This window comes from Aquarana catesbeiana, linkage group LG05, assembly GCF_042186555.1.
Source record: "Aquarana catesbeiana isolate 2022-GZ linkage group LG05, ASM4218655v1, whole genome shotgun sequence".
Classification (NCBI taxonomy): domain Eukaryota; kingdom Metazoa; phylum Chordata; class Amphibia; order Anura; family Ranidae; genus Aquarana; species Aquarana catesbeiana.
This window is the reverse complement of record NC_133328.1, coordinates 38,148,275-38,175,540: the sequence shown is the minus strand read 5'-3', so window position 1 is coordinate 38,175,540 and position 27,266 is coordinate 38,148,275. Positions and strand designations below refer to the sequence as shown.

The 27,266-nt window shown below is 42.8% G+C and overlaps 1 protein-coding gene across 1 annotated transcript in view; it reads left to right on the top strand.

Annotated features, from left to right (window-relative positions):
- The window catches only part of VPS50 (VPS50 subunit of EARP/GARPII complex), a 390,966-nt gene that overhangs the window by 18,925 nt on the left and 344,775 nt on the right, over positions 1–27,266 (top strand). The window contains exon 2 of the mRNA XM_073629604.1: positions 6,906–6,974. Within this exon, the coding sequence (XP_073485705.1) occupies positions 6,906–6,974 (69 nt within the window). The remainder of the gene's footprint in view (positions 1–6,905; positions 6,975–27,266) is intronic.

Sequence of the window (27,266 nt, the reverse complement as noted above, 5' to 3'; positions counted from 1 at the left end):
AAGGATGTTGAAGAACTGGAGAAAGTTTAGAGACGGGCAACCAAACTGATAAGAGGCATGGAGGAGCTCAACTATGAGGAAAGATGCACTTGGGTACAACCAGCCTGTCTTCTTTTTTTTTTTTTTTGCGATTACTGCCAGCAGTACTCATTCTATTCTGCTGGCCGGGAAGGCCCCCCCCACCCCCTGTTGGATTGTAAGAAAATCGAAAATCGAATGAATCGTCTATGGCCTGTCTAAGGGTTCCCAGCCAAAAAAGTAGCTCAGTCTGGAGTACTTGCCTTTCACCCAAAATGTTCTCCTGCAGTACTTCTTTTTTGCCACAAGATGTCCTCAGTCTTTCAAATTAAACGTTGGCCAGCCTCATCCAAGCTGGTAGACAGAAGACATTCTATGATTGAAGGGTGTCATAGTGCTGCTCTCTGCAGGGTTTTTTTTCCCCAATGACCATTTATTCATAGTGTAGTAATGCAGAGATTGGAAGAAAAAGAGGAGCCTGATTGACATGTGACCAGGCAGAAGAGATAAAAAAAAGTAAGTATAGAAAAAAGCAAAAACAAAAAAAACATACAGTGTGGGGAAACCTCTGGCTGTGGGGTTGAAAGAAGCCCACAATTGGAATTTAAAGGTCCACTCCAACCAAAACTTGTGATGTAGTTTTAAATAAGAGTGGGAAAGTGTGAGCACTGTGTCCTTCTGAGAGTTTTTTAGTACCAGGTTTTAAATGCTGTCTGTGGTCCCCCCCCCCCCCCCCATTTTCTATTCCTTGTGACACCTATCACCTGGACAGGAAATGAAGACAAATCACTCTGAGGCTAATTTTAGAGGTGTGGCACACCTTGTCGACCCTCTGTAAAGCAGTCCATGGTGGATTGCTTTTCAGAGGTATTTGACAGGCGAGGAGGTGATATATTGCCTCCTTACTGCCTGTTTTAAACCCTGTGAATGCTGCAGCCCCTACATTAGGGCTTGTTTACACTTGCAGAATCCCAATCGGTGGTGGGTAATTTTTCAGAGGGCGATTGACAGGCAGCTTGGAGGAACTCTGAAAAGCCCCCAGCACTATGCTAGCGGGGAATGCAGCTTTAAACCCCAAATCCGGACAACTAAATAATTCTCCTGTGCAGTGGGGCTGTACTGTACCTGCATGGTAAGGGTTAATTGCTCCTTTTGATCTAGGGCAGGGGGTCTTCAAACTGCGGCCCAAGGGCCAGATGTGGCCCTTTGCTAGTTTTTATCTGGCTGTCTGTGCGCTATTCCTCCCAATCATATGAGGCACTATTCCTCCCACTGGCACCAAAAATGGGGCACTATTTCTTCCACCAATGCCAATGATGGGATACTATTCCTCCTACTAATAGGGGCATTACTTCCACTGACCACCAACCCTGAGGTAGGGCTGGGGAAAAAATCGAGTTGAGAGGTCAAATCGATTCAAAATTTAAGCAAATCGATTTTTTTTTTTTTTTTTTTTAATTTTTGGAAAATCCCCCAGCCCTACCCTGAGGCCATATTTATTCTTACTGATGCTGGGCCCAGGACATCTTCTTCTTCCGCTGGCCACTATCCGGCCCCCCTAAAGTCTGAAATGGGCCCTTTGTTTTAAAAAGTTTGGAGACCTCTGATCTAGGGGAATAAAAAAAAGTAAATGTACTTATCAGATTTTCCGCTCCTCCCTGCAGCTAGACCAGTTCCTGCAGCTTATTCTCCCCCCTCATACTCCAGTGCTGTAGGGTCCTGATGTCAACAGGACTGAAGCAGGATTTAGACATGATGACCCCGGAGGGTGAGGGAGCGCCATCTGCTGGGGGAACGGAGGATAAGGTAAAACTTAAAAGTAAAACTGTTCCTCCTCTCTTCTGGACAAAACAAACCATCTATGATCCCTTGTTGTGTGAGCTCAGCCCCACTGCAATGGATCATTTAAACATGATCTTGGAGTACGGCTTTAATGTTATGCTGAGTTCCCTTTCTTCTTATTACTATTTTTGACAAGTGCTCAACGCATTTTTTTTCTTTACAATCTCCCATTGCTAATGCATTCACAACTACTTTAGGAGATGCCAATTATTATCTCAATTTGCTTTTACTCTGATAACATTTAGGTTGTTGAAACTATCTCACTACACTAAGTTATCCACCTCCACTATGTTCCTTTTTATCGTTCATTGTCATCTGTATCTGATGCTTTTCTTCAGTAAACAAAAAAAAAAAGACCTATGAAATGCTGCTCACCCAGTCTTTATGTAGGGATGCACCGGTACCATTTTTTTTTTTTTTATGAGTACCGATCCTTCTTCCTTCCTTTTTTTTTTTCTTTTTTTTTTTTTACCAATACCTACCGCAACTGTTTTTTTTTTTTCACTTGAGCTGTCAGCAATGGTACAAAGCATTGAAAAGTTATTTACAAATGAAATAAATAGATTATTTTTTTAATTTTGCGCTTTTTCAATGTGAAATGTGTAAATATATGTTAATATATATGTGTAAAAATATTCACTAACAAAGCAAACAAAAAAAAAAGTTTTGATTTGATTTGTTTATCATTTATAAAATAGACATGGGGAAAAAAAAAGCAGGAAAATAATTAAATGGAGGAGAATAGGGAGTTAATTAAGGCTGATTAGGGTAAATTAAGGGGTTAAACAGAAAAACCTTTGATCTGCAGATGAAGAAACAGATTCAAAAAGAAACAATGTTTCTTTTTATTTTAGTGTTTCAACTGCTGAGCAATGTTCTTATTAAACATTGCCAGCTCCTTATATTTTTTTTTTTTTGACAGCTCCAATTACCGGACTTCTTTAACACTTCAGCTGTCAGCAGGGGAGACCCACAGACAGCTCAAAGAACCGAGCCTGAAAGTATCGGTTTCAGGTATCGGTGTATTTGCACGAGTACCGATACTTGTGCAGATACTCGATATCGGCGCAGCCATTATTGTATGGTCACTCCATTATCAATGAAAAAAAAAACATGTTATCAGCGCTCAAGTGTTGTAGGAACTAGGAAAGGGACTTTAAATGGAAAAGCTTGTTGACCCATTAAGGTCATACTGTGCCCAGGAACCACTCACAGCTTTGGTGCCCTCTTCAGGTGATCTTTAAAAGGGTTGTAAACCCTCAAGGTGTTTCACTTTAATGCCTTAAGGTGAAAAACCTCCTGTGATGCAGCTCCCCCCTTTTACTTACCTGAACCCGGTCTTTCCAGCGACGAGCACACCAGCTCCAGCCAGTGTCTCGGGTCCTCATTGGACAGATTAATGGCAGCGCAGCCATTGGCTCCCACTGCTGTCAATCAAATCCAAATGACGTGAGAGGCGGAGCCAAGTCCTACTGTCTGTGTCAGTGGAGCAGCATGACACAGGAGCGCGCCCGCACAAGTGCCCCGAGGGAGAGCGGCTCTCCAAAGGGGCACTCGAGAAGAGGAGGAGCCACGAGCGCGGCTAAGGTACCCCAGAAGAGGAGGATCGGGGCCACTCTGTGCAAAACCAACTGCACAGAGGAGGGAAGTATGACATGTTTAAAAAAAAACCTTTACATATCCTTTAATTCTGAGCAGAGAGAGGTCCCCCGGCCTGCATTACTACAATACACCATTGAAGCTTCCTTTTGTGTCCTGAATACTAAAGATCTATGTGACACTGCACAAGAACTTGCGCGTTTCAAGGGGCTTACCCTTGGCTCTTAAAGCGGAAGTAAACCCATCGATTTTCATATTTTCAAAAGAAGTTAAAATTTCTGGTGACATTGCTTGTGCGCTCAACCAAACTGTCAAACCATCCAATGGCTGGATTCATAACTGATCACATGTGCAGCACCATGGCAGTTGAAGATTAAACAGAGGCCAAGATGGCAGCTTCATTGGCTGAAAATGAAAAAAAAGGGTTTACTTGCAATGTAAGAAGAGGGCATACTCTGAAAATGTGTAACGTCTTGCGATGAACGGCGCAGTGTTGCATTGGTCATCCTTTATGGTACTCAGGCCCTCGAGGTGCTAAGAGGCTTTGTCATAGGATCTACTCCATACTTGTGTTTTCACAGCCTTTGTGAGTATTGATGTCCACCTTATTAAAGTTGGAGTAAGCTCCCATGCATAGTTTGTACCTGTAGGTAAGTCTATAGCACGTTTAGGAGATATTTACAGTACCTATAGGTAATCCTCTAATAAGGCTTACCTGTAGGTACTGTAAATATTTCCTAGATGTGCACTGTTTAGAAGATATTCACTGTATATGCTCCCGGCTACGTCACCGGCGCATGCGCTCCGAAAGAACCGCCACCCGGGCCATTCCTTCAGAATCCTGTTCGGTAAACGGCTCCTGTGTGCATGCGCGGGAGTGATGTCATGGTGGCTTCGGCCACTCGCACAGCCAGGGTCTGCGAACCTGGAAGGAAGATGGATGAAGATGGAAGCCATGTCAGCGAGGACGGCTCCCCGCTGAAAGGGCTTTGTGATAAGTTAAGTTTCACATAATGTGCTAGCAATGCATACTAGCACATTATAGCTTTACCTTGCAGATTCCAAAAAAAAAACCACATTGGTTTACTACCCCTTTAATAATGGGAGCTTTGGGGTGATGTACTAGGCCTGTACACCCTTTTTTTCTATTTCTCTTCAGTTAGTTATAATTGACTTTAGGCCTTGTACACACACGATAAAAATATCGGATAAACGATCAACGTGTTTTTTTTTTTTTTTTTCTTTTGCATGCTAGTCTCATATTGAAAATGAAGGGGATACTAAAGTTAGGAAAATTCTCATATGACAGAATACAACGGAAGTGATATAATGTGTTGTATTTGTATTGTATTGGTGCTTCTACCAGCTCGCCCGTGCGATCGGCGAGCCGGAGAAGGAATCCGCCAGTGTATTTTTTTGATCTCAGTCTTTTCCAGCCTGGAGGAGAGATATGGGGTCTTATAGACTCCCACATCTCTCCATAAAGAGGACCTGTCATTCCTTGTAATAGGAATAAAAGTGATAAAAAAAAAAAAAATTTTTAAAGGGAAAGTGTAAAAATAAAACATGTTTAATAAAATTAACAATAAAAAAATAATTAAAGCGTTGCCTATGGAGATTAAGTACCAACGTTTGTCGCCATTTCACGAGTGTGCGCAGTTTTAAAGCGTGACATGTTGGGTATCTATTTACTTGGCATAACATCATCTGTCACATTATCCAATTCAGTCCCAGAAGAATTTACTCCCTTTCTGACTATGGCCATTTTTTGCGATTCGGGACTGCGTCGCTTTAACTGACAATTGCGAGGTTGTACCCAAACAAAATTGACGTCCTTTTTTCCCCACAAATAGAGTTTTCTTTTGGTGGTATTTGATCACCTCTGCATTTTTTTTTTTTTTTGCGCTATAAACAAAAAGACAGCCTATTTAGAAAAAAAAGCAATATTTTTTACTATAATAAATATCCCCCAAAAATATATATATAAAAAAAAAAAAATTCTTCATCAGTTTAGGCCGATATATATTCTTCTACATATTTTTGGTAAAAAAAATAGCAATAAGCGTATGTTGATTGGTTTGGGCAAAAGTTATAGCGCCTACAAAATAGAAGATATATTTTATTGCATTTATTTTTATTTTTTTTTTAATTTTTTCTTTACTAGTAATGGCAGCAATCTGCGATTTTTATGAAGACTGCGACATTGCGGCGGACAGATCGGGCACTTGACACTATTTTGGGACCAGTGACATTTATACAGCGATCAGTGCTGTAAATAGCCATTGATTACTGTATAAATGTCCCTGGCAGGGAAGGAGGCGATCAAAGGGTTAACTGTGTGTCTTAGGGAGTGATTCTAACTTCGGGGGGATGGGCCTGCCTGGGGGAGGAGACCGATTGTTGTTCCTAAGCAGTAGGAACAACAGATCGCTCTCCTCTCCCCTGACAGAATGGAGATCTGTCTGTTTACATTGACAGATCTCCGTTCTCTCCCTCTTAGGAGCAATTGCAGGTAGCCGATGGACATCGCGGCCGCCGGCCATGTGCATGGGCTCCTGCAGTCTGAGCGCGCGCCCTATACGCCTTAAAGCGCCCGCCGTACAGCTACGGTGATTCACGCAGGCGTGCCATTCTGCCGCCGTTGATCAATGGCAGGCGGTCAGCAAGCGGTAATGCAAAAATATTGGTCTAGTTTTTTACTGTGGTTTTTTTCTTTTTTTTCTTTTCTTTTTTATTCATGAAAGTGTTTTTTTTCCTTAAAAAAATTGTGTCTGTAAAATTGCTGTGCAAATACCATGTGACATAAAAGTTGCAATAACCACCATTTTTATCTCTAGGGTCTCTGCTGAAAAAAAAAAAAAAAAAAAAAAATATATATATATATATATATATATATATATATATATATATATATTTTATGTATGTTTTGGGGATTCTGAGTAATATTTTCTAGGAAAAATGATTTTTACATGTAGTAGAGGAGTACTGGAATTCACGCGGTATGGAAGTGGTTAATGACCATTAAAAAAAGCTCCCCCAAACGCCCTATACGCGTTTACGGCACAGTGCTTCAACTCTTTTCAAACTTGACAATTTTGAAGTGAAGCAACACTAACGCTTCATGTATTGATAATATGAACAGCACTCTGTACTGCCCATTGTATCATTAAAAACACCACTCAAACGCCTGCTTTCAATACCAGTGTGAACTAGGCCTAATACTGTCCTACTAAAATGTAAATCGTTCGTTCTGATATCATATGAGAGAACTTTTTTGTGTTTGTCCCTTTTTGGATAATTTTGCATGAACTGTCATGATCGAAATCTGTATACTAACGATCAAGAAATCATTGCAAGATATTTGTTTTTCTTCCTTCAGTCTCCATGTATTTTGTAGGCCTTGCATGAGAACATTTTAACTCTAATTTCCTATTTTTTTATTTTAGGGTCTCAAAAGTCCACAAGACAGCGTCCATGATCTCAGTCCGGTTGAAAACTTTAGACTTCCGTCCAAGGTAGGATACGTTTTCTATGTTATCACGTCATATACTGTATATAGCATAACTTGAAATGACAGGTGGAGCGCCATTATACTTATTCTTGACTGTTGAATGAAGGTGTATCTCATAGTCTACAATGATAATGACCCACAGTGCAATAAAGATGGACATAGACAGAGTGGGTCATACCATTATTCCTTATTGCTAGGCACTGGTGCAAACTGACTTGCAGGTTGGTGAATAACAGGCTAGAGCATTCAGAAGGCATGAAGGTCTAGCCTATTTTCAGAGCAGTGTTGGGGGGAGGTTGTACTGTATATAGGAGGTGATTGATTTTAATATCTGGTCTTCCTGGGAGAAGAAGAGTTTAGACCAGCCATTCTCAACCAGGGTGCCTCCAGGGAGTACTGGGGGTTCCCTTGAACTGTGGCTGATTGAATTCCCATCTGTTGGTGCCTTCTGAGTCCAATGACACCTGGCACCAATTATATTTTTAGCTGTCTTCGAGTGGTGTGTCTATAATATAAATGTATCCTGGTTTGTTCAGATCCGAAGTTACCGGAGTGAATGACTATTCTTTACCCCGCAGCCGCACATATTCATGGCCTTTGTATCTGTGCGGTCTTCAGATGGGGTGTACCTTGGCCACTTCTGATTGGCTCAATACAGGTGACAGTTTACTGGCCGGATCACTCAAGTGAGTTTGGACTAGGGACCAAACATGCCTGAGCCCATCCCTAGTCTGTAAGCTGTCTTTCCACTGACCACCGATGTAAAAAGCATTCTTCCCACTGATCACCAATGTAAGGGATATTCTTCCCACTGATCACCAATGTAAGGAACATTCTTCCCACTGATCACCAATGTAAGGGGCATTCTTCCCACTGACCACCAATGTAAGGGACATTGGCCCTTGTATATGTGCGGACTTCAGATGGGGAATACCTTGGCCACTTCTGATTGGCTCAGTACAGATGACAGCTTCCTGGCCGGATCACTCAAGTGAGTTTGGACTAGGGACCAAACATGCCTGAGCCCATCCCTAGTCTGTAAGCTGTCTTTCCACTGACCACGATGTAAAGAGTATTCTTCCCACTGACCACCAATCCAAGGGACATTCTTCCCACTGACCCCCAATGTAAGGGACATTCTTAGTGATCCAAACTGTAAGAGTAGCGACACTGGAGTGTGGAGAGTATTTGGATGTGGACAATGATAAGGGGAGACCCTGTGCGGTGGTGACATGGACAGTGATGATAGAATTCCTCTTCTGTAGAGGGGTATACAATGTGACTCAGTGTAACAATTTGGAAGCAGTTGGATAATAGACAGCCGAGTCATCCATTCCCAGAGATCTCTGAATTGGAACACTGCAAGTCCCATGTGACACCATGACAAAGGACTTGTAGATCTCAATAAGGCGTGTGGTGATGGTCCGTTGTTTACTTCCTCCAGCCCCACAGTGGTAGGTTTGTACCTCCTGTAAGGACCTGGGGCTAAAGAGTGAGTCTTGTGCATTACACCTGAGGTGCACTGATCAAAGTTGCAATGCTGTGCAGGCCTGAATGTAAATACATTAATAAATATATAATTTCTTTTTTTTTTTTCAACATTACATTTTTATTAGGTTTTTCCATATAACAAAAACAATAAGTGAAAAAAATCAAATATATGGAGTAGTAACTGTTAGGTTACTTAACATTTACCAATATATTCAACAGTAATCAGAATATTTGTAATCACACCTGGTAATTCCCATCATAGAAAGCATCTTATCTATTTCTGGTGTATAGTTTAACATTACATTGTGTCCCCAGTGGGGTAAACAGGTTACCAGGTATGGTACAAAGAGAGGTGCCAATATTCCTAAAGCATTTAGGGTATTAGAGGAAGTTAACTAATAGAATCAACAGCATAGAACCTCATATTATAGCCTGACAATGTTGGCATTATAATGTTTTAATACAATCTTTTAGGAAATTAGAAGCTCTAGGGCAGAGATATGCAATTAGCGGACCTCCAGCTGTTGCAAAACTACAAGTCCCATCATGCCTCTGCCTCTGGGTGTCAGGCTTTTGGCTGTCAGAGTCTTGCTATGCCTCATGGGAATTGTTGTTCTGCAACAGCTGGAAGTCCGCTAATTGCATATCCCTGCTCTAGGGTGTGATATCCAGTTTCTCCATCATTTCTTGAATCTAACCACAGAAAGATTTTTAAAGGCCATCAACAACTCATACTGAGCTTGTGTATTTACCCTGATGACTCCAGAAAGTTTGGGGGCATCTGTAGATTTCCAGTGAGGCGATCGTAAGTCTTGTAAGTGTAGAAACAAAGGAAGAAACTGATTTCCAGAAGCTGTTTACATTTTTGCAGCTCCATGATATGTGGTAGAGAGTCCCAACCTGTTCTCTACACCTCCAATGAGTGGGTGATGAAGAAGGGGACATTTTCTTAATCGTACTGTGTGCATTTTATTTATTTTTTTTAATGCAAAGGTGATATGTGCCTTTTAAAGGGTTTATTAGTGCTTAAAAATGCAGGCCATGAACAAGATTCTATCATTTTAAAAGAATCAGATTTTAACATTAGACTCCTCCCAATTGGTAACTTAAAAAAACAAAACTCTTAAATGGGCATCTTAGTGAGCACAATATACAGGGATATGGGAAATGGTATTGACACACCTACACCCACACAGGTTGAACTGGATGGAATGGTGTCTTCATTCAACCTTGCCAACTATGTAACAAATCTGTAGGCCTTTTCAGCTCCATTCTGTCCTTGACGGGACCAGTTGTTAGGACGAGAGCCAACCTTTTTCCAAGCATCGCACTTGTGCATTGTGCTCCCCGCTGATCTCAGCGGCTGTGATGGGAGAGAGGAGAGCATTGCAGCTGCTGACATCATCTGTGGCGACAAGTGTGGGGCCCAGAAGGGCGACGCTTGCTTCTATACCACTAGGGGGCGCTCATCCTAACAGCTGGTCCATTCTAGAGAAGAGGACAGGGTGGAGTTGTGAAAACGATCATAAGTGTCTTTGATCTGTGCACAAAAAGGCCTGCACATATGGGAGGAGCATAATTGGATAATTTTAAAATCACATTACTTTAAAATCATGGAATAATTTTCATGCACTACAGAGTATTTTTTTTTTTTTTTTTAATTGAATCAACCCTTTAGGGCTCCTGTCCTGTGAGCGCTAGGGCTTAGAATCATTTTTTTTTTCCTTTGCCTTATATTACTTGTCAAACACAAGCCCCGTGGGCTGAATGCGGCCTGCCAGGCCATTTCATACGGCCTTCGCACCCAGGGCTTTTTTTAAAATGAAACGTGGGGGGACTCCATTCTGCCACCTTTGGCTCTTGCCCTCCGCTGCCCACTCACCACCTCTGCTATTTCTGTGTTTACAAGGACAACTTTCTTCTCGGCGACTCTCACAGATCCCTCCCTTCCCTGCACTCACGGCGGCGACAAGGGAGGTGCATCGTGGCCATAGGTAGAATGGGGCATCATGTGGTAGGCTGCGCTGTGACTCCCATCTGTGCCCGTGTGCACAGATGCCAGCCAATTATTGAGCCACCTACACTGTGGGGAGGTACTAGGGCTGGGTATTTTTTGAAAAGGTGCGAGGAAGCTTGAGGGCTATGGAGGGAGGTGTGTGTGTGGGGGGGGGGACGAGCAGAGATGTGGGCTGTGGGGGGAGGTGTGCGCAGCGGTGGTGGGGGGGGCGGTGCAGAGGTCAGAGCTGAGGAGTGGTGAAAGTGAGATATTGACAGACTGTGAAAGAGAGCTGAGCCCAGCGTTCCTCGCATGGCGCACTCCTGAGCTTGCCGCGCCGCGCATGGCGCACTCCATTAACCCCTATTCTCTAGGTGAAAAGCCCTTATATAGTCTTATGGATATAACCGGCCCTTTGAGAGCAATCATAATGCTGATGCCGCCCGTGATGAAATGGGGTTTGGTACCCCTGCCCTATATACATAGCACTTCAGACATTTGGCTATATAGTAAAAAAAATATTAGTGAAGTATAAATGTGGTTACCAATCGGTTCCTCCACACCTTATCCTTCACATTGTGGTAGCTGCTACTTTTTGTTCCTCTTATCTGAACACTGATTTATTGCAGTCTTCTGGTGATAAGACTGAACTCCGCAAAAAAAGGTTAATAAAGGTTGGATACTGTTTTTATTTAATTCTTTTCATCAGCTTTTTAGACCTTCAAACAAGTCCCCCCCTTTCCCCCCCCTTTCCCCCCTCTTCCCCCCCTTCCCCCCCTTCCCCCCCTTCCCCCCCTTCTCCCCCTTCCCTCCCTTCCATCCCTTCCCCCCCTTCCCCCCCTTCCATCCCTTCCCCCCCCTTCCCCCCCTTCCATCCCTTCCCCCCCTTCCATCCCTTCCATCCCTTCCCCCCCTTCCATCCAAGTTGGATATATAAAAGCTTTAGTCGCCTTTGGCTCTGCATGGCTCCACATAAGCATTCTGGCAGAGCTACAAGTCTTTGAGGGTAAGTAGTATTTTCTGTCTCGTACTAGCAGGCGGTCATAATTACTATCTGTCATGCGGATGCCATCATATGATATGCAAATTCCATCTGCCGCCATGCCTGGGGAAAACAAAGTATATGCAGTGCAGTTAATTAATTTAAGAGTCGTATTTTTCTCCGGTGCAATGAGAATGTGATTGCTGTAAACTAGTGTTTGAATTCCGTAACGTCTTGTAGTAAACAGAGGTAGCATTTCATCGTCTGAGATGTCATTTTAGTTTTATTAACTTGATTATATTTTATATGAAAACTGCGAACAATTGTTTTAATTAGAGCGGACATCTGATCAGTGGGGCTGTTTTTAGAAGAAGAGATGAAGAATCATTAAAAGAGAAGAATGGCCAGAGCTATATTGGTCATACTCTTTGCACTTGTGCTCTCTTGGGTCCCAGAATCAGCCGACATCAGGCCAAAGTCCGCTGCCAGCTGACGTCACAGAACCGCTCCAGGCTCTGGAAGGATCCTGACCATATTGTCGTGATCCATTCAGATGCCTGATTGACAGCTGGCATAGTTGACCAACGATCACCGCTCTCAGCTCAAAATAGACCGAGGAAAAGCAGTCAGGCAGAGCACTGCGCCACCATTCACAGGAAGCTTCTGATTGGCTGAGGTGGAGACCATGACCTCATCCGTCCCCTTCTTTTACTCAGGCAAACAGGGGAAGCCTTGAATTCATTCAGAAAATACAAAGCTTCCTGTGAATGTCCCAGCAGCATTCAGCCTGACTCTATTTTGTTTGGGGATCAGGACAGGAAGTCCCTATCTTGCTGCCAGAACACAGCGCTGTATACTGTATGTAGCTGAGGCTGGGGTTAACAGCATAACGATAACAGCAAGACCTTGCTAGCTCATAACACGTATCATTGCAACTTGACCCCCCCCCCCCCCCCCCCAAAATCTCTTCCGACTGCGACTGCTGAGGAACATTTTTGAGTTCATTCAATATTCTGCTATTACAGCCAGCCCTGATAAAGGGGGATTTCTTGGTCCCCAAATAGCATTGGCTGTCCTTTTGCTGTTTTACTCTCTTTGGTTGAATTATTCAAGAATTTGGTTTTGATTTGGACCTTGCAAAGTTGGTTTGCAAAAGGTATAAATTGATTTGCATTTTAACCACTTCAGCCCTGGAAGGATTTGCCGCCTTCCTGACCAGGCCATTGGTTGCGATACGGCACTGCGTCGCTTTAATTCGCGGTCGTGCGATGTTGTACCAAACAAAATTTTATGTCCTTTTTTTCCCCACAAATAGAGCTTTCTTTTGGTTGTATTTGATCGCCTCTGCGTTTTTTTTATTTTTTGCGTTATAAACAAAAAAAGTGACAGTTTTGAAAAAAAAAACACAATATTTTGTACTTTTTGCTATAATAAATATCCCACCAAAAAATAAAAAAAAACGAATTTCTTCATAAGTTTAGGCCGATATGTATTCTTCTACATATTTTTGGTAACAAAAATCGCAATAAGCGTATATTGTTTGGTTTGCGCAAAAGTTATAGCGCCTACAAAATAGGGGATAGATGTATGGCATTTTTATTTATTTATATAATATATATTATACACATTTTTTTTTTTTACTAGTAATGGCGGTCATCTGCGATTTTTATCGGGATTGCAACGGACACATCGGACACCTTTGGGACCAGTGACATTTACAACAGCGATCAGAGCTAAAAATAAAAAAACATACTTGGGGGGCACACCCTAAAATGCTTTACATTCAAGATGGTGCTGCTATAAGACCAAAAACAATACAAAACAGATTACAGCGCACACATACAAAAATTACACTTATCCTGCAAGGCTAGTTAAAACACCTGAACATATTCAAAAATACGGGGGTTTGATCACACTATATGGTCATATAGTGCTAAGCCCACTTACTGTGACAAAGTACCCTGAATTAATGGGTCCTACCCTAGTAATAGAATGAAAGTACCCGTGTCTCAACCATGGGAGATAAACTCCTCTATGTGGGAGAACTGAAGGGATTCCTCCTATGCACTGGTGGCCACTGATTACTGTATAAATGTCACTGGCAGGGAAGGGGTTAACTGTGTTCCCTAACTGTGGGGGGAATGTGGCTGACTAGAAGAGGAGACTGATCATTGTTTCTACTTAGTAGGAACACACGATCGGTCTCCTCTCCCCTGACAGAACCGGGATTTGTGTGTTTACGCACACAGATCCCGGTTCTCGCTCTGTTACGAGCGATCACGTGTGCCCGGCGGTCATCGCACCTGCCGGGCACGCGCATCGGCTCCGGGGACACGCTGTGGGCGTGCCTGCTACAGCGTCTTAAAGAGCTGACATACAGCTACGACGGCTCGCGCAGGGGAGCCGTCCTGCCGCAGTATAACTGCGGCGGCTGGTCGGGAAGCTGTTAATGAGTGAAATGAGTATTTGATCCCTTATCAATCCGCAAGATTTATGGCTCCCTGGTGTCTTCTATACAGGTAACGAGCTGAGATTAGGAGAACTCTCTTAGGCCGGGTTCACACTGGTATGACACGACAGCTCGCCGTGTTTGAAAGAGGAGGAATGCTGCCTATGACCTCAAGAACACCATCCCCACCATCAAACATGGAGGTGGAAACATTTTGCTTTGAGGTTTTTTTCTGCTCATGAAGAAACTTGCAAGATCTCACCTTGTGGAATTTTAATGATCATGAGAACGGTGAGGAATTAGCCCGGAATTACACAGGAGAATCTTGTCAATGATCTCAAGGCAGCTGGGACCAAAGTCACCAAGAAAACAATTGGTAACACACTACGCCGTGAAGGACTGAAATATTGCAGTGCCCGCAAGGTCCCCCTGCTCAAGAAAGCACATGTACAGTTTGCTGAAGTTTGCTAATGAACATCTGAATGATTCAGAGAACTGGGTGAAAGTGTTGTGGGCAGATGAGACTAAAATTGAGCTCTTTGGCATCAACTCTACTCGCCATGTTTGGGGGAAGAGGAATGCTGCCTATGACCCCAAGAACACCATCCCCACCGTAAAACATGGAGGTGGAAACAATTTTGCTTTGGGGGTGTTTTTCTGCTAAGAGGACAGGACAACTTCACTGCATCAAAGGGACGTTGGACGGGGCCCATGTACCGTCAAATCTTGGGTGAGAACCTCCTTCCCTCAGCCAGGGCATTGAAAATGGGTCGTGGATGGGTATTCCAGCATGACAATGACCCAAAACACACGGCCAAGACAACAAAGGAGTGGCTCAGGAAGAAGCACATTAAGGTCCTGGCGTGGCCTAGCCAGTCTCCAGCCCTTAATCCCATAGAAAATATGTGAAGGGAGTTACCAAATGTCAGTCTCAAAACCTTAAAGTGGTTATATACCCATTTTTTAAAATTTTTACCTACAGGTAAGCCTATAATAAGGCTTACCCGTAGGTAAAATGAATATCTGCTAAACCTGTACAGTTTAGGAGATATTCACTTTGCATGCAGGCACAGACGTCAGCGGCGCATGTGCTGTGAATGCCCGGCTGAAGGTCTGGCAGACGGACCTTGCCGGGCAGAAGTTTCTCACAGCGCTGGAGCTGCAAACCCGGAAGACATGCCAAGGGCAAAATGTCGGCTCCCTTGGCGTGGACCGGCCTGCAATACGGGGAGCTTGTTCTAAAGTAAGTATTTCATTATGAGCTAGTATGCGGTGCATACTAGCTCATTATGCCTGTGCCTAACAGGATTTTTTTTTTCTTCTGAGAGTATACAACTGCTTTAATGACTTCCAGAGAATCTGCAAAGAGGAGTGGGACAAAATCCCTCCTGAGATGTGTGAAAACCTGGTGGCCAACTACAAGAAACATCTGACCTCTGTGATTAACAACAAGGGTTTTGCCACCAAGTACTAAATCATGTTTTGCAAAGGGGTCAAATGCTTATTTTACTCATTAAAATGCAAATCAATTTATAACTTTTTTGAAATGCGTTTTTTCTGGATATTTTTGTTATTCTGTCTCTCAATGTTAAAATAAACCTACCATTAAAATTATAGACTGATCATTTCTTTGTCAGTGGGGCAAACGTACAAAATCAGCAGAGGATCAAATACTTTTTTTTCCTCGCTGTATTGTCCTTCGTTGGGTTTGGTGAGACCCTCGTATCGGGTACTTCAGTGTAAAGGGATATTGGGAATACAAAACGCTGAGACTGACCCTGTGATTATACTGGAGACAGAATCTTCCACTTACTGAGAGATTTCAGGAAGAGCATCGGGATAAATGTTCCTTGTCAATTCCTAATAATTTATATAGCTGACCTGGTGAGAATCGGACACCAGCTTTGTTTTATGTTCTTCTCTTCTATAACTAATAATACACTTGCTGTGTTTTTTATTATGTACTAAGGAGAGCGTGCAGAGATGAGATGGGCTTGATAACCATTTTTACTACATATTTTATGTTCTGTGAAACCTTTTCTTATGAGCCATTTTACCTTTGTTTTCAGGGACATTGTGCCGTTTTTACTGCAGAGTGAGTGCTGCAGATGATTGCAGATTCTGCCCTCTCTTCTCTGTGTTACAGTAATTTGCAACAAAGTTTTATGTATATCTACAGTATTTTTTTTATGTGGCCCCTTGTCATACCTCCCGACTTTTTGAGATGGGAATGAGGGACACCTATCATCAAAAGTATGCAGGCATAGCACACACTCCTTGCCACGCCCCCTTAAAGGAGAATTGTACCAAAAAAACAAGATTGGTTAAACCCACAAGTGCTTTTTTACCACTACTATTCCTTTATATTGGCTTTTGGAATATACAAATGCAGCAATTTAGAAATCGGTTGAAAGGTTTAGCACTGGGAAACACTTTTTGATAGATAAAAAGTGCATTTTATATACAACTATATCAGACCAAAATGAGGGACAAATGAGGAGGACAGAGGGACATTGCTCCAAATCAGGGACAGTTGGGAGCTATGCCTTGTATGTGGGGCCTTCCAGCTTCAGTCTGTCCCTCTTGGAATTTAAGTGCACCCGGGGGGACAGGTACAGAGTCCAGCGCCGTTGCAGACAGCCTGTCAGTCTATGGCAAACTGTGGTTGGATGAGACTGAAGGATGTACTGAGTGCTACCAGTAGTTAGGGCTCTGCATGCTCAGGGAAAAGTTTTTTTTTTTTGTTTTTTCAATCAAGTAATTTTTATTTCATTTTCAAATTTACAACGAAGAAAAAAAAAAAAGAATAAACCCTCAAAACACACAAAACAACCCCACCCAACAACAAAAAAAAAAAGAAAAACAAAAGATTGTGTCTTGCAGTTGCATTTTGAGTTTTGCTTTAAACCTTTTATCACATCGAATAAATGTAATAATTCCATTTTTCATACATGAGATTAACAATATAAAGCCAACCATTATATTCAATTTATCTAAATTACTACCCCCTAGCGACTTATACATGCATATACAGTTCTCCTCCACCATAAATCCATCTCATTACTAACTTTCCTCAGCATCATTGGTATGCTCAACTATTTGCTCGGATAAGTTGGAGACTAACCACCAGGACCAAATTTAAAAGAAAAAATTTATTAGGGCTTCTTCTATGTTTATATGTCAATTCCTCCCGTTTTTAGTTTAAGATTAATCACTTCGGCCCATTGAGCTATTGTTGGCGAAGAATTTGATATCCATTTTTGTAGTATAAGTCTACGGCTATATACCTAGATCTTAACCACATCACATGTGTCTTAGTCGGGAGAACATCTTCCAAAATAATCCCTAGCAATGCTATTTTTGGGTCGGACTGAACCTCTGTAGAACATTTTTATTATTATTATTCAGGATTTATATAGTGCCAACAGTTTATGCAGCGCTTTACAATATAAAAGGGAGACAATACAGTTATAATACAATAAGATACAGGAGGATTAAGAGGGCCCTGCTCAGAAGAGCTTAAAATCTAATAGGGTGGGTCAGGTGGTACAAAAGGTTGTGACTGTGGAGAATGAGCTGATGGAAGTGGTAAAAGATTAGTTAGAGACGTTATAGGCTTTCCTGAAGAGATGAGTTTTCAGGGATCGCCTGAAGGTAGCAAGAGTAGGGGATAGCCGGACAGGTGGAGGTAGCGAGTTCCAGAGGATGGGAGAGGCTCTGGAGAAATCCTGGAGAGGAGCATGAGAGGAGGAGACGAGAGAGCTTGAGAGTAGGAAGTCTTGAGAAGAGCAGAGAGGACGATTTGGGTGATATTTGGAGACTGGTGATGTAGCTCGGGGCAGAGTTGTGAATGGCTTTGTAAACAGAGTATTGGTAACTGTAAGCGCAAACACACAAGTCCATATATAACAGGAGATATAAAGGGCTGAGCAACTTAGTCCATAGGGGACGGGCTGGAAGTTCAAGGGTTAAGTGGTAACCGGTAATGTAATGGTTAAGGTAGGCTGGTAGGCTAGGCGGCTGCTGTTCTCAGAGAGCTGGCTCTGTGATGGATGAGAGAGGGGTAGAGAAGGAAGCGCCACCTGAGTGTAGTATTAACAAATGATGTTTAATGACACCAGGTAAAAACACACTTACAGGATAAAAACATATAAAAGGCTTATCTGTATAGGTATGTGTTCCCTCTGATCCTGTGGTGGTGACGCTGCAGGGATGCTGGGCTGCAGAAGGTGGATTACCAGCCGGGAGCTTCTTCTGTGGCCATCAGGAAGAGACTAGGGGCCGGCATGGAGTGTGCGTGACATCACAGGTCGTCCGTCCGCTTCCGGTTTGGTATCCAGGGGAGGGATCGTCCAGGGAGGAGGGCTTGCAGGGAGGTTGAGAGAAGGCTACGCACTCGGAGCCACTGCTCCTTCAATAGGCCTAATAGGGAGGTGTCTGCAATGTGCTTTTATATGGCAGTCCTGTGGGACAACAGGTCCCAGCGTCTGTCAAAAGAAAGCACAGCGCCATCTGTGGGTGGGAGGGGAACTACAAGGTAACATAAGATGTAGGAGGGGAGGTTCTGTGCCAGAGGTTGAAGGAATTGGTCAATGTAGATGGAGAAGCCACTAGTGATGCTGTCCATAGCGGCTACTTTTGGACGGCCAGGGGGATTGGTTAGATCTTTATAAATCTTGGGTAGATGGTAGAAGTAGAGGACTTTATAGAAATTTTTTGTAATAAAAGAGGCTTCGGATTTGGAAATCTAAAAGCTTCGTTATATACTGCCTCACCTGCCCCTGTGGCCTACTATATGTCGGCAGAACCATCAGAGCCCTAGGGGCACGTTTTGGGGAGCACTGGCGCTTTATCGAAAAAGGCCGTGACCACCACAGCGTCCCTAAACACTTCCTGACTCACCATGGCCGATCTACAACTGGCCTCAGTGTGTGGGTCATTGAATCAATCCCAGCCACACACCCTGCCGCTGAGCGGTATAAACGTCTTTGCCAGCAAGAAACTTACTGGATCTACTCTTTGGGCACTTTAGCACCTGAGGGGTTGAAGGAGGATATTGAGGTGCACACACTACTTTAAGCCACCCCGTTTCCTCATGAGACCACCCCTACAGATGTAGCCTTGCTACAATATATATATCTTTAAGAACCCTGCACAGATACGTGCTTCCCTGTTCCTTGTTTTTTTGAAATACGCAAGCTTTATCCATGTCCACTCCTTATACCATAATTTTTTCACCAGAGAAAAAAGTTAACCCTGCGCTTACCCAACACATCAGCAGCTCACACAACAAATAAGGATTTTGTCTAAAGTTACAAGTGCACAAACAAGTATAGCGCTAGAGATTTTGCAAGCTTATGATATAACGTATATATAAGAATATGAAAAAAAATTTAATAAAGGAATTTAATAAAAGAAAATAAGTCTATGTCAGTCCACAGTGTGCAAAAATACAGTCTCTGGTGATCTTCAGATATCACTTCAAATACGGAAAAATGTTGCTAATCCAAAGAGTACATGCAATTTCTTAATCACCACGTGGATAACTCCTGCAGAAAATTGAGTGTGATGGAACCTCCATACGGAAAGAGAGAAGACTTATCAGAGGGATTGAACTCATAAGAACATACGTTCGATGAGTCAACCAAACTTGTATCACCAACAGGTAATAAAAAGGAAGGACCTCCCGATTGAATGGCAGCAGAACTCCAAACGTATCCAAAACCGTGAGAGAACCCTCTTTATAGTGGATGGCAAACCTTCAAATGGATCATCTCAGAGGAATAGCCCATATGAAATAAAAAGGGGCCACATAGCATAATACCGTTTGTAAAATGAATTTATTAAAACAAGTAAACAACTTACATTTCTGTAGTAAAAAAGCGCTTCAAGTAAAATTATGGCAGGCAGTGGAGTCTCCCATAATTTTTTCACCATTTTTTTGCCTTTCTCTACCTATTTATTTATTTATTTTATATATTATTTTATATATTTTTTATTATTAATATTTTTTTATTTTTTGTTCTCACTTTTATAGATAGATAGATAGAGATATATATATATATATATATATATATATATATATATTTTTTTTTTTTTAAATTTATTTATGTATTTATTTATTTTTTTATCTTTACCGTTGCATTTTCTGGTTCTTTTGTATCATCACCATGGGAATCATTATTATGTTTTGCTTTTATACTTACATATATATATGTATGTGTATGTATATGTATGTGTGTATATATATATATATATATATATATATATATATATATATATATATATATATATATATATATATATATATATATATATTTTATACTTACCTCCATTTTTTGCCCCCATTGTTACTCCCATTTTTACTATTGTTAATATTATTGTCCCCATGTTTACTACCATGCACTTTTCCCTATTCATATATATGTTTCCATGCCACTCACTATTATATACCCCCCTTTTTTTTTCTCTTTGTATATTATGTTACCTTGTAGTTCCCCTCCCACCCACAGATGGCGCTGTGCTTTCTTTTGACAGACGCTGGGACCTGTTGTCCCACAGCACTGCCATATAAAAGCACATTGCAGACACCACCCTATTAGGCCTATTGAAGGAGCAGTGGCTCAGAGCGTGTAGCCTTCTCTCAATCTCCCTGCAAGCCCTCCTCCCTGGACGATCCCTCCCCTGGATACCAAACCTGGAAGTGGACGGACGACCTGTGATGTCACACACGCTCCACGCCGGCCCCTAGTCTCTTCCTGATGGCCACAGAAGAAGCTCCCGGCTGGTAATCCACCTTCTGCAGCCCAGCATCCCTGCAGCGTCACCACCACAGGATCAGAGGGAACACTGAGGACCACATACTTATACAGATGAGCCTTTTATATGTTTTTATCCTGTAAGTGTGTTTTTTTACCTGGTGTCGTTAAACATCATTTGTTAATACTACACTCAGGTGGCGCTTCCTTCTCTACCCCTCTCTCGTGAATGGCTTTGTATGTTGTGGCTAGTATTTTGAATTTAATTGGCTGGGTGATTGGGAGCCAGTGTAGGGATTGGAGGAGAGGGTTGGCAGACACTGAGCGGTTGGTAAGGTGCATAAGTCTGGCAGCAGCATTCATGATAGACTGAAGAGGGGATAGCCTATGTTGAGGTAGGCCAATCAGATAGGGAGTTGCAATAGTCAAGGCGAGAGATAACAAGGGAGTGAATGAGGAGTTCGGTGGTTTCATTTGTTAAAAAGGGGCGAATTTTAGAGATGTTACGGAGGTAAATTCTACAAACTTTTGACAACGATTGGATTTGAGTCTGAAATGACAAGTCAGAGTCCAGGATTACACGTAGCACCCTGGCGTGAGAGGAGGGACTGATGGTTGCATTGTTGACTAAGCGTTCTAGAAGTTTAGAGGTGAATGGGAGCAATGAGATGGGTCTTAAGTTGTTCAGGTTGGTGGGGTCCAGTGAGGGCTTTTTAAGTATGGGAGTGATCTGTGCATGTTTTTGAGGGGAGGGGAAGGTGCCACTAGAGAGGGAGAGATTAAAGATGTGAGTGAGGGAGCATAGGATAGAAGAAGAGGGTGACCATAGTAAGACAAAACGAAAGTTGTGATTCTTTCAAACGAATGGGATTTTTGTAGGAAGATAATACGTCTATAATACGTCTATTACCCAGTAGGCATAAATGAGTAGAATATTAAAAAATATGATTTTTATTTAAATTGTGATAAAAAAAAAAAGGGGATATACAAAACAAATATATATCCAGTACTGTTGTTCAAGGTTCATTCGTGCCTGTCAGCCAACATGTTTCGCAGAAAACAAATTGCTTCATCAGGGTATAAATCGGCATCACTGATTCATTTGAACTATATAGATAACAGATAAATATACTACAATTATATATGGTGGTCACACATGCTTATGTAATCATATACAATACAAAAAAATATTTAATCAAAACATTCAATCTGATAGTCTCACCTACTGGTGCAAGTTTAAAATTCAAAGCACACACCACCATTGCCAGGCATCATCCACTGTACCAACTGGTGCAAAAAATCCAAGGGTGCCAGATCCCAACCGGATAGTACCAACAGAGGAACTGGACCACACAGTAGCAGGGCAAGAATCTAGTATAGTATATATAGGAACAAAGGAAAAGGAGAAAAAGCAAATAGAGCCAATAAATTCCTAATCTAAGGAAAAAATATATATATAATTGATCTATGCAGTCTGACAATTGAAAAAACATTATCACTAAAATTATGCTATAGTGTAAATTTTAAATGAGTGTGCTTAAGATTATGGCCATCTATGCTAGACAGTCAATCTTAATATAGGAGGCAGGTAGCTATATCTGTGTATGAAGTTATATTTGGTGTATAATACCATTATGCATTGGACGCCTCCTGATCATGCACCGACAAGCCTAGTCGCATGATCCCTTAGTGCCTGCAAGGAGCTGTGTGAGGAATGTCAGTATTGACTGAAATGCTGCATAGAGCTGACAGAGCTCATAGGGACATACAGCACTATATAATGCTGCATATAACTGATAAAGACCCCAAAGTCCTAAAAGGTAGCGTAGCTGCCAGGCATTAAAGGATTACCAGATAAATGGCTACTATCTTTTCCTCTATGACAGACAAATATCAACCTCCCCCAGACTGGGGGCAAACAGTGCACAAGTAAAAGCCAGATGCCCTCCCAAATGGCCGTAAAGATGCAACATAGTAGTTACCTGTAGTGGCCAGAAAGTCGTAGCTCCTCAGTTAGAGATTCTCCTCCTACCGATGAAGACGGGTCGGCGCCGAGTGTGTCTGGTAGACAACACACCGGCGCCTCCATCTTTTGTGTGGTCCCACCGGAAGTGAAAAGGTCAGGGATGACCTCCGGCATCACTTCCGGTGCGGACGTCCCTGCACTTGATGCGCGCGCACTGCCCACACTTCGCGAACGGAGTATGGGCATATAGGGCGGACTTAGACACTCCGCCCCCTTATGCAGGGACGTCCGAGTCCCCCAGTCTATGGCAGCCACAGCAATATGGTACATGACAACCTGGCATGGGGGGGGGGGGCTCCAAAAAATAGTCCCGCAAAAGACTATACAATCTGTGTATCCAATATAGTAAACAAAACAATAAGGAAACCTATAAAATATACATAATAATAACCCATGCAGGGATCTTTCCCCTAAAGGCCAGACAAGCATGCATGGGTATTAAATACAGAAAAATGAATACGTCTATATACGTCTATATTGCAGCAACCATTCTCATTGACAAGATGGGGTTGATGGGAAAGAAGAAACGAGGGGCCTGACCATAGTAGTTGTCAGGGAACAGGATCCAGGGGATAATTGGTTAGGTGGGCATCTGAGAAAAGTTTTGTAACCTCTTCAATAGTAGCCAATTCAAAAGAGGAGAGTGTTGAATGTGCTGTTAGGCAAGGTAAGTTGGGCGGGGAAGATGTACGCACAGTAGAGGTATCCTCACGAATTGCATTGATCTTGTCTTTGAAGTGATTGGCAATCTCTTGGGCAGTGAGTGAGTTAGTGGGTAGAGGGGGTGGGGGACGAAGCAGAGAGTTAAAGGTTGAGAAGAGCTGACGGGTACTGGATGACAAGGAATTAAAAACAGAGACAAAGTAGGCTTGTTTGGCAGCATGGAGGCATGAATTGTATTTTAGAAGGGCAGATTTATATAGGGTGAAGTCTTGCAGGCTTTTGGTTTTACGCCACAGTCATTCAAGAGCACGGCAATGTCTCTTGAGATTTCTAGTGTTGTCAGTTTGCCAGGTTTGTAACGGTCGGGGCCTGATTCTGCCTGTGGTTAGAGGAGCAAGTGCATCTAGTGATGATGAGAGTGAACTGTTGTGGACAGTGGTGGCCAGGTCAGGACAGGGGAGAGATTGTCATATAGGTGGTCAGTAGCAGAATAGAAAAGAGAAGGGTTAAAGTGGCAAAGGTTTCTACAAGTAATTGTTTGCTGCTTGGAGGGATGGGTGGTTGGAGGCAAGGATACAGTGAAAGTAATGAGGTTGTGATCAGAGAGAGGAAAGGGGGTGTTGGTGAGGTTGCCAGGGTTGCAGAGATGGGAGAATACAAGGTCAAGGGTATTACCATTGGAGTGAGTGGAAGTATGTGTCCATTGGGTTAGGTCAAAAGATGAGGTTAAGTCGAAGTTTAGCTGTAGTTGGGCTGTTAACATTAACAGGAATGTTGAAGTAACCAAGAATGATAGTGGGTATTTCAGAGGAGAGAAAGTAGGGTAGCCAGGCAGCAAAGTCATCAAGAAAGTCGATACCGGCCCAGGAGGCCGATAAATTGCAGCAATCCTCAGCAAAATGGGAGAAAACAGACGAATACAGTGCATCTTGAAAGAAGAGAGGGATAGAGAGGGAGGGACAGGAAGGACTTGGAAGGTGCTTTGTGGGGATAGAAGGAAGCCAACTCCACCTCCTTTCTGTCTGTTGGATCTGGGGGAGTGAGTCCAATGGAGACCACCATGGGAGAGGGCAGCAGGAGAGTCCTTAAAGTATCAAATACACACTCCCAGTCCCAATTTGGGGCACCGCCACAACATATGTATAAGTGAACCTGTATCATTAGTGCGCTTTGGAAAATTTGATGTAGTTGCTTTACCCCAGGAATGTAGATTTGAGGGCTCATGCACACAAGGCGTTATGAAAAAATGAGCTGCAAAGCCACTACCAACGCCAGGAAAAAGCAGCTGTAAAAACGTGCTTTTAGTAGCTTTTAGTATTGGCGGTAATGCACGTTTAGCCACGCTAGCTTTTAGCGGCGTTTCTCTTCCTCTGTTCAAAATCAATGGTTCCCTACGAGAGCCCATTGATTTGAATAGAAGTCGCAGCATGATGATCTGACTTGCAGTGCGACTTGTTGCGCTGAGGATCTTGAAGAGGAACCCCGCACCAAAATGAAAAAAAAAACGGCGTCAGGTTCCATACCAGACCCTTGGGTCCAAGATATGGATTTTAAGGGGAACCCCCATGCCAAAGAAAAACGGTGTGGGGGTCTCCCCGAAAGCCATACCAGACCCTTATCAGAGCATGCAGGTCAGGAAAGGGGGGACAAGGGAGCGCCCCTCCTAGATCATACCAGGCCACATGCCCTCAACATGGGGGGGGTGGGTGCTTTGGGGCGGGGCTTCAAGGGAGAAGAAGTCAGAAGGAGAAGAGACGCAGGAGCTGCTTTAATAAATTACTTTGTCAAAAACCTGTGTACTGTTTCTATTTTTGACACTTATTTTTTTTTGAGTGAATGAATGGGTTGGGGTACGATGTACCCCACGCTCATTCACATAGGGTGGGGGACCGGGATCTGGGGGCCCCCTTGTTAAAGGGGGCTTCCAGATTCTGATAAGCCCCCCCGCCTGCAGACCCCGACAACCAACAGCCAGGGTTGTCGTGAAGAGGCCCTTGTCCCCATCAACATGGGGACAAGGTGCTTTGGGGTGGGGGGGACAGGCCCCCGCCGCAAAGCACCCCCCCCCCATGTTGAGGGCATGTGGCCTGGTATGGTCCAGGAGGGGGAAGCTGCTTGCCCCCCCGCCCTTTCCTGACCTGCCGGGCTGCATGCTCGGATAAGGGTCTGGTATGGATCTTGGGAGGAGGACCCCACGCTGTTTTTGTTTGTTTTGTTTGTTTTTTTTTTTTGGTTTTTTTTTGGGCCGTGAGCCTCCTCTTCAAGATCCTCAGTGCACAAGTCGCACTGCAAGTCGGATCATTATGATCTGACTTCTATTAAAATCAATGGGGCTCTCATAGGGAACCATTGATTTTGACCTGTAAAAAAGAAAGGCTTGATGTGTTTAGCAGCTTTTAGCGGCGTCAGACATTTTTACAGCTTGTTTTTATTGCTCCTGAAAGCGCAGGCTGACATGTGTTTTTTTTTTTTTTTTTTTTCTTCTACTGCTCCGAAACGCTTATGCCTCCAAACGCCTCTGACCGTTTGTGTGCATGGACAGATAGGCTAACATGGAGGGACATTTAGAAGCAGTTAAAAAAAAAAATGTCAGATGCCCCTAAAAGCAGCTGTAAAAACGTCCTGTGTGCATGAGCCCTAAGGGAGTGTAATGGGATCTATGAATAATGAATAACTGGGTCAGACACTGTGAGGAGGATAAGGATGCTCTGAATAAGTTTTTCATAGCTTGCTCCCACTCCTCGTCACCAATAGTCTCCAAGTCCCTACACCATCGTGCAAAACTGCCATCTTTTATATTCGCTCTGTCTTTTGTAGGGAAGAGTATATATCCCCAATAAGTTCCTGTTTAGAGTGTCTTATAGTTACTGCCATAGTTAAAATTAAAGATGGGTTATATTCTAATAGAAAAGTTGTAGCCTGACTCTGCAAAGCATGCCGTAACTGTAGATATTGAAAGAATAATTTATTAGACTGATGATATTTCTCTGGCAGTTTGTCAAATGGTTGTAAAACCTCGTTATCAAAAAGTTGATGAAGTAACAAAATATCAGCCCTTTTCCATGGGTCAAAATTTTCACGTTTCGCTACCTCTGATAGTTGCAAATGTTTCCAAATGGGCATATATTGGGGGTATCCCGTTGAACAGTAGTCCAAATTTTATGAATTAAATGAAATGTAGGAAAACAGCATTTACTGTAGAAGTGATGAGCTACTATTAGCTAGAATGGTGGATCTCCTGGAAGTTGGGAAAATATAATTTGCTGTATGGGGTCCTCACGATCTATAACATTCCAGCCATTTAATTACTTAAGTTGTGATGCCAGATAATACAATCTGGCATTAGGAACAGCCAACCCTCCTTCATCCTTAGGTAGCTGCAAAGTCCCCAGTCTAATCCGGGGATGTTTATATCTCCAGATAAGATCTCTAAACAGGGTATCTAATTTTCAAAAAAAATTCTGAGGCAGCCATTCAGTACAGTTATGCAAAAGATATCGTAATTGTGGCATCCAAACCATCTTTATCAAATTGGCTCTGCCGATTTACTTTTTTTATTGTTTTTTTTTAATTTTTTTTATGTAAGCTAGCACATAAATAAAAAATCCTATTTTTGTCATAAAGAAATGGTGCTCCAAAAGCCTCTAATTGTTAGGACCAACTTTTCTCAGCCAGTGTTCCTCAAGAGTTTGTCAAGGGTTCCTTGAGGAAGAAGGGCAAGTGGGGGGCACTATACTGGCCACCAATGTAAAGGGACACGTCACTGACCATCAATGTAAGGGGGGGGGGGCACTACGCTGGTCGTCAGTGTAAGGGGAGACTTTGCTGACCACCAATGTAAGGGGGGCACACTTCACTGGCCACGAATGTAAGGGGGATTACGCTGACCACCAATGTAAGGGGGCACTACAGCCATGGCCAAAAGTTTTGA